General features: G+C 41.2%; 1 protein-coding gene across 2 annotated transcripts; it reads left to right on the top strand.

The window, feature by feature from the left end:
* The first annotated feature begins 1,449 nt into the window (after positions 1-1,449).
* Positions 1,450-5,870, top strand: LOC120694945 (protein NETWORKED 2D-like). Of its 2 annotated transcripts, XM_039978283.1 has the most exons (3): positions 1,450-1,886; positions 1,999-4,032; positions 4,123-5,870. In XM_039978283.1, the coding sequence occupies exons 1-3, from the start codon at positions 1,793-1,795 to the stop codon at positions 5,505-5,507; spliced, it is 3,513 nt and encodes a 1,170-aa protein (XP_039834217.1). In that variant the 5' UTR covers positions 1,450-1,792; the 3' UTR covers positions 5,508-5,870. The 2 variants fall into 2 exon arrangements, with proteins under 2 accessions (XP_039834217.1, XP_039834216.1); XM_039978282.1 differs by having other exon boundaries at positions 1,999-5,870.
* The last annotated feature ends 2,043 nt before the right edge of the window (positions 5,871-7,913 follow it).

Raw genomic sequence — 7,913 nt, 5'->3', positions numbered from 1 at the left:
TTAATATCCACACAATTTCAAGCAATAAAAAATAAATCCAAATCAAAATCAAATAAACAAGGTAGATTCAAATAAATCCAAACAACTCCAGCTAATAGTCAAACTAGCATTAAAATCCTTAATTAGATTTATAATTTTTAATTACTAATAATTTAAGAAAGGTAAAAATCACACTTATGTGGATCTAACTACAATCTTACCATAGAAGTTTTTAAAATTCACATTTTTCGACTTTTTAACATTCCGGAAAGATCTGGAATGCTACAAACAACATGCTTAAACAAGTTGCAATTTTTCGACCTTGGGTTGCAATTGCATGCTTAAACAAAGTTGTAGCGTAGTAAATCCACGATAGTACACATGTCTGAGACTAGCCGCAACTCACATTAAACTGATTATAGTTTTTTAATGTAATCAATTGCAACTCACTTTATAGGAAATTGCAACTCCAAAAATTTTATACATTTTTCAGAAACTTTGTCAAAATATAGCTTTCATGGATCTCATTTGGTCACCATATTTTTCCCAACAAGAAGATTCAAACGGTTTGGAAATCGGACTCCTGGTTTGAGAGAGATCACATTTTGAAGATTCAATCGTGAAACGAGTCTGTAACTAGAAGTTGCAATTATATGCTAAAGCATACTGTAAGTGAGTAGTAACCCAGCTTACAATTGCCCCGATTTGTGGATAGGATACAACCAGACAGATCAAGGAGGTTGTGCGCAGCGCAAGAAAACCCCGTGTGTGTAGGAGGTGCTATTTAACCCTCCCTCCCCTGCCGTTGAAATGAAATAGAAAAAATCATCCAAACCTGAAAATGGTTTTTATAACCGAATATTTACACCAACCAGTCCGAAATAGAAAAACAACGATACTGAAACCGAAAATTAGTTATTGTAACTGAAAAATTACATCCAACCATTCTGAACAGGAAAACAATGATACCAAAACCAAAAAATAGTTCTTATAATCGAAAATTACACCCTGACATTGAACCAGCCCGAAACCGAAAAAAATAATTCTGAAACTGAAAAATAGTTCTTGTAACCGGAAAATTACTCTACGGAAACATGTTATTCCAAATAATTATTTGTAAGTTTTGGGCAAAATTTATCATATTGTGCTGAGATCTGCTGTGACACATGTAGGTATAGCTGGATTTGATGGGTTGCCTGTTTATTCGTGTATACATGTGGTTGGTTTGCTTAATATTTATTCATCGCACGTACGACTAGAAGTTATACTATCACTCTTAATTATATTTAGATAATATTTTTTAAAAAAATATTTTTATTTGTTCCAAAATAATTTCCATCTCTAGATATTTTTTTGAAATATTTTTATTCATTTCAGAACTTATCTTTTTTGGAATATTTTATTTTATTTCAAAATAATTTCTGTTTTATAATTTATAGTCGCATGTGCAATGAATAAATGCCCTGTTGGTTTGTGATGGGATCTCCCATGCTGCCCGCGCTCAACTCCTGCTGCTGCTGCTGGTGGTGGGCACGCAGATCGAAGGCATCTGCTTTGCTTTGCTTCGTCTTCGCCTTTGCCGTCTCAGCGACGGACTCGACAAGAAAGAAGAAAGAGGAAAGCGAGGGCAAGCAGATTAGTCTCACTGGTCATCTCCTCTCCCTCCCGGCAGCGGCGAGAAGACAGCGGCAAGAAGGAGCTCCCAAGTCTCGAGCCAGTCAACCTATATCAACAGCCCAGACGTAGGAGGGGGATCTGATCGATAGCCCGCCGCGCCGCCGCCCAAGGAGCTCTGATCGATTCATGTCAAGATATGCTGCAGCGGGCGGCGAGCAACGCTTACTCGTGGTGGTGGGCGAGCCACATCCGCACCACCCAGTCCAAATGGCTCGACGCAAACCTCCAAGGTCTTCTTCTTCTTCTTCTTCTTCTTCCTCCTCCTCCTCCTCCTCCTCCTCCTCCACCCTCCCCCTCCCCCTCCCTCCCCCTCCCATGTGATTAGATTGGATCCCTCTGCAGATATGGAGAATCGAATCAAGATCATGCTTAAACTCCTTGGGCAGGAGGCCGATTCCTTTGGCAAGAGGGCCGAGATGTACTACCGCACAAGACCGGAGGTGATAAGCCATGTGGAGCAAGTCTACAGGGCCTACAGAGCCCTCGTTGAACGCTACGACCACATATCCAAGGAGCTCCATAAGGCCAACCATACTATTGCTTCCGCATGTCCAGAGGAGGTGCAATATGCAATGTTACAAGAGGATGATGAGGATGGTGACCTCCCCAAAGCAATCACACCAATCAACTCGAACAAGATACACAAGTCCACGGTTGAAGAAATTCTCAACAGAAAGAGACAAGATCAGTCAGGCCAGAACAAGCTAGCCTCTGCTCCACACATGACCACAGAGGAGGCACAAGAGGAGATCAGCAGACTTCAGAAGGTTATACTCGTCCTGCAAACCGAGAAAGAATATGTTAAGAGTTCTTATGAGAGTGGCATTGCTAGGTACTGGGAGATCGAGAAGCAGATTGCAGATTCGCAGCAGGATATTTGTTTTATTCAAGACAAATTCGTCACTCATGCAGCCATTCACGATGATGAAGCCCGTGCTTTGATGACAATAGCAGCTCTTAGATCTTGTCAGGGTACCATATCTCGGCTAGTACGTCATTTTGAGGAGTTGATTAGGATTGCAGCCATGGAGTCGGAAAAGACAAAGTCTCTCCAAGCACAGTTGTATGCTATGAATGGTAACACTGGCACATCTCCAGGGGACGTTAGCAGCATTGAAACGTTGGTGAGCACAAGGGCTTATCCAGTTACCCAGAGAATACTCGAGTTGCAGCCCATATATGAAAAAATTGACAAATTTTTTGCCAACAGTTCTGAATCCTCCTCAGAGGAGATTGCAGATAATGTTGATGAACTTGTTGATAAAGTTGTCAGCTTGGAGCTCAAGTTCCCAAAACAGTCAGCACAAATCAATCAACTGAAACAAGAGAATGAGTACCTCAAGAATAAATTGGACGAGTTACAAGACGAGATGGCACTTCGTGATGACCAAAGCGACTTCAATGCGCAACTCAAGCTATTAGAGGACGAGTTGAATGGCGCCCGAATTCTTGAAAGATCAATTGTTGAGGAAGAAGTTTCTGTCAGCGTATGCTTTTCTGAAGTCCTTAGTTGCATAATTAATATCTCAATGGCACTTGGATCTGTTGACCCTGAAGACCTGTACAATTTGTCGACTGATGTAGGAGATGGTGCAATGGTTTCAACAGATATGAACCTGGAGTACTTTACGGAAAAGAGCAAGAGTGGGGAATTCATAGACATAGAGGCACCAACTCTAAGTGATCGTTTGGGCCAAGATAGAGAAGATACCTGGGAAGTTGTAAATGATAATGGTAATGATGGCATCCAAGGCTTTAAGAATGGTGATGGGGGAAAATTCCAGACAGAAAATTGCATTCTAGGCAGAAATAAAATGTCCATGTATTCTGACAACCATATCGATCAGTTTGTCAGTTCCAGAAATGAGAATGGCGTCGATAACTCAGGCAAGGGCAATGCAGATATCTCATCGGAAGAAGTATGCCAGGGTTCATCAGGAAATGAGATTGGAAGTGGAAAGTTTGCTCATGGGAATATTTTTAAAGGTGAATATCCATTGAGAATAATCAGTCAGACTCATCTCCTTCGCTCAGGTAGTATAAATACTTTAGACAAGAAGTATGACTCTAATGAACAAGGTTCATCAACTGAAGCTTCTGAGCCACTAATGGAAGTTGCCAAGGGAAATTTTAGTGATGGAAATGCTTTTACTGGGAGCAGTGTGGTCCAGGAGGAAAGACTTGGAGATAGTAAATCAAAAAATATATGTAAACAGATTAGTCCAGTTGCTTCCTCTGACTCGAACACTTTAAAGGAAAAAGATCCCCTAGAAGAATCCTCATTGCCGGAAGCTACTTGTTTCAGTGGTCCGGATAAGAGCCTGGACTCGCGGAATACAAATGAAGCCAGATCTGTTGAAGAATTGCCAAACCAAGGTAGTCATCTTAATTCTCCACAAAATATTGAAAGTTTGAATAAATGCAGCCAAGTTGTAGCACCTAAAGATGATGGCTGCATTTTGTTAGGTCATGTGGATAGCATCCAGTATATGAAGAACAGGATAAATGCAGATGCGTATTCCTCAGGTGTGAGGGATGAAACTTCCCTCTGTGTGCCAGCTGGAGATTCTGAGGAAACTGAAGGATCGTATCGGCAAGTATTGGAAGTTCTCACAGATTCAGAAAATGTGGCCAGTGACATTCGCTCCAGTCAACTAGAGAAGAAGAGTTCAAATGGCAAAGAGCTTGCAAGCAAAGCAACTACCTCGAACGACCATGGAGGAAAGAGTCATGGTGAAAAGGTTGCTATGATGGGAGAAGAATGTGTACCTAGCTGGCAAGAATTTCTTCTTGATGGGCTTGAAGGTAGAGAAGCAATACTACTAGCTGACTATACTTCCATTCTGCGGAACTACAAAGAAACAAAGAGAAGGCTTACTGAACTGGAGAAGAAAAACCAGGAGCATCTTGAAGAGACAAAGGCGGTTATACGGGAGTTGAGGAATGCAAATTCCATGAAGTATGTTGATATCCAGTCACTAAGAAATCTCTTGGACTCCTCAGATATGCCACCCAGTAAAGCGGGTAGCAACTCGACCGCTTTCTCAAGTATGAGATCTTTCAGCAAAATTGACAGATCAAATTGCATTTTGGATAGAGAGGTTTCAACTGTGGAGGAAAGCAGTATTAGCAACATCAAGGCACCAGAGAACACATCACCGTTTGAAGCAAGGTTCAGAAATGACATTGACACTTTGGTGGAGGAAAATTTGCAGTTCCTGGTAAGGTATAGCATGGCTTGCCACAGCATGCAGGAGTTTGACAGGAGATACCAGGAGGTACAAAAAGAAATGGAGGACACAGAAGATAAGAAGACAGGAGGATCTGATATTGCAGCAGAGCCTGAACCTACTGAAAAAAAGTTGAGAGAGCTCCGAACTGAACTGGACGTATGGTTTGAGCAGAACGCGCTTCTTGATCAAGAACTGCAGCTCAAGAGCGCGTCTCTTTTCATACTGCAAGAGGAGATAGCTGAAGCTCTGCGTGTTAGCTCGGAGATGGTTGGAGCCAGGTTTACGCCATATGAGGCGGCCAAGTTTCAAGGGGAGGTCCTGAACATGCAGCAATCCAACAGCAAGATTGAGAGTGAGCTGCAGGTGGCATCAGAGCACATGAGGGGGCTTCAATCCAAGGTCAACGATACCCTGCGGGAGCTGTACGAGAGTTTTGATATTTCATCCCGGCGTTTATCGCCGCCAGAGACCGAAAGTAGCTACGAGAAACAGTTCAAGCATTTTCCAAGTAGGACCAGAGTACCGTTGCGAAACTTCCTGTTTGGAACAAAGCGAAAGAAAAAATCAATATTTGCCTGCATCAATCCGACACTCCAGAAGCAGTTCAGCGATCTCTGAGATGTGTGAGTTTGCCCTTTTTCATCTCGAGTTCCAGAGATGGTGTCATTTCAGTAGAGGACATTATTTTATTGCTTGCACTTGCAGTGAAGAAGTTGAGGGATGCATGTGGTAGCAACTAGAATTTGGGAGGTTAAAAGAGGAGCTTATGGGATGGGAGTAATTCTTCCTTTTGAATTCTGAAGATTTTACCATTACACTAGAGCTCACCGGACACCGGCAATGCCTATTATCTCACCGGTTTGAGTAGTTTTGTTTCTCATCTCAGAGCAAAAAGAGCAGCCTTTGTTTGAATTAGCATGTGTAGTTTGGAATGGTAATTTATTCATTTAATTTCGTCTGATTGAGAGTTTGGAGGATAAACATGCCAAGTTATGCCTTTGTTCGATACTAGATGAGTACAACGAACGCAAACTCTACATCTTATTCCAACCCAAACGGCATAACAGAGACTGACAAGTAAGTCGATGTTGAGAGGCTCCAATCCCCTGGCGATATGATCAGATTAGGTTACCGGGATTTCTAGCTGCATAAACACGGAGAGCAGGCAGTTAGTCCCATCATCACTGTAAAATAGATGGAGTACATGAGATATAGAGAAGAGATGTATCATGTTACCCCGAACTTGATCATCATGGCAGCGATCTGCAGACGGCGATCCCCCCAGGTCGCTGCGTAGGCATCTATCTTGTTCAGCTCCTGCAGTTTATTTATTTATTTTTTAGGATAAAGTCTGTTTTTCAACCTTGAACTCGTCCGATTTTCAATCCGAAACTATGAAACCAGATATCTTGCCACTACTAAAAAAACGATTTATAGGAACACCTCGATTTTTTTCAGAGGCGAACCAAAATTTCACCCATTGCTATCTGACGCGCTAAAAAATTATTTTTAGGGGCGGTCACCCCCTCACCCGCCCCTAAACATGAGCGCCATTTTCAGGGGCGTTTAATGGTGTCATCCGCCCTAAGAGTATTTCTAGGGGCGGGTGGCGCCATGACCCGTCCCTAAAAATAGTGATATTTATAGGGGGCGGGTCAAAGGCTCATCCTTCCTGAAAAATGCATTTTTAGAGGGCGGGTGATGGCATATGGCTCGCTTCTACAAATGGTTTCACGTAAAAAAATTATAACTTTTTCATATGATTTCGGATGGAGTCAATCTTTATATTAAAATGGTAGAGAATGACGAAATCTAAGACTTTGTAGTTGATAACTTTTTTATTTAAGATCATTTGATGGTCAAAAAAGTTATTATAAGTTCTCTGATAGCTATAACTATATAGTATCTCATATAACTCAAGTCATATTTTGAGGTTTTCATAATCTTAATCTTTATATACATTGTTGGTATATTTTTTGTTTTTATAGTTCACAATAACTATAGCGTGGAAGTTTCATATTTTTTTAGTTTGTTTCACTATACGTAAACAATTAAATGAATTTTTAAATAAAATAGAAAAATATTTTTAGGGGCAGGTGATAGCATCACCCTCCATAGAAATGCATTTGTAGGGGCGGGTGATGGCGTCACCCGTCCCTACAATGCAAACTCAATCTGGGTCACCGGATCAACATCCAAGGGGCATGGGGAGGGGGGTAATTTTACAATTAACCATCCGTCCTTGGATTAGGTAATCACACTTTTGCAAATCCCCCCTCCTACTCCCCTTGCGCCCTCTCCTTGGATGTTGATCTGGTGGCACAGATTGGAGTTTGTATAGTTTTCACGGATTGGTTGATTTGTACATGATATGTTCTCTTTTATGTTTTTTAATTTGACTAACGGAGACGATTTTGCAACCATCTCGATTAAGGCCATGATTAATCGTGATCTTAGCTCCGATGCTGTTGCAAAAACTGTCTCGGTTAATGCTTTTTACCCGCCTCGATTAAGATTTCTGTAGTAGTAGTGTTAGGAACGGGAGGGTAAGGGGAGGGGATAAGAGACATGGGGTAGTATTGTCTTTTCACCCTATTATGAAGGGTTTTATTGTTTTTCAAATTCACTAAATCTCGTCTGCAGGTAACGGTGTGAATTCCAGGGTAAACGGAGGTTTCACAATGAAACAGTAGGGGTAAAAATGCAAAGTGAAAAAGTGAGGGTAAAATCGCAATGGGGTTTAAAATAGGAGCAAGAACGCAATAATCCATGGTTCTGTTATAGCTTTATTAGCATTATTGGCGGACAAATTCAGCACATCAAGAGAGCTCTTACCAAAGATAATTACCTGATCTTTCTCTGTCACCTTGTCCTCTTTTTAGATACGTGCAGCAAAATATTAGTTCCAACAAAAAATAAAAAATATATTCATTTTGTAAAACAAATCATATTTAGAGGAAGGTAGTGTAACATCTGAAATAATTCATTATTTTCTAAAAGACATTTTTTCTTCAATCCGGCCTC

This window comes from Panicum virgatum, chromosome 2K (assembly GCF_016808335.1).
Source record: "Panicum virgatum strain AP13 chromosome 2K, P.virgatum_v5, whole genome shotgun sequence".
Classification (NCBI taxonomy): domain Eukaryota; kingdom Viridiplantae; phylum Streptophyta; class Magnoliopsida; order Poales; family Poaceae; genus Panicum; species Panicum virgatum.
The sequence above is the reverse complement of the archived record's forward strand: the minus strand, read 5'-3'. Positions and strand labels throughout refer to the sequence as shown.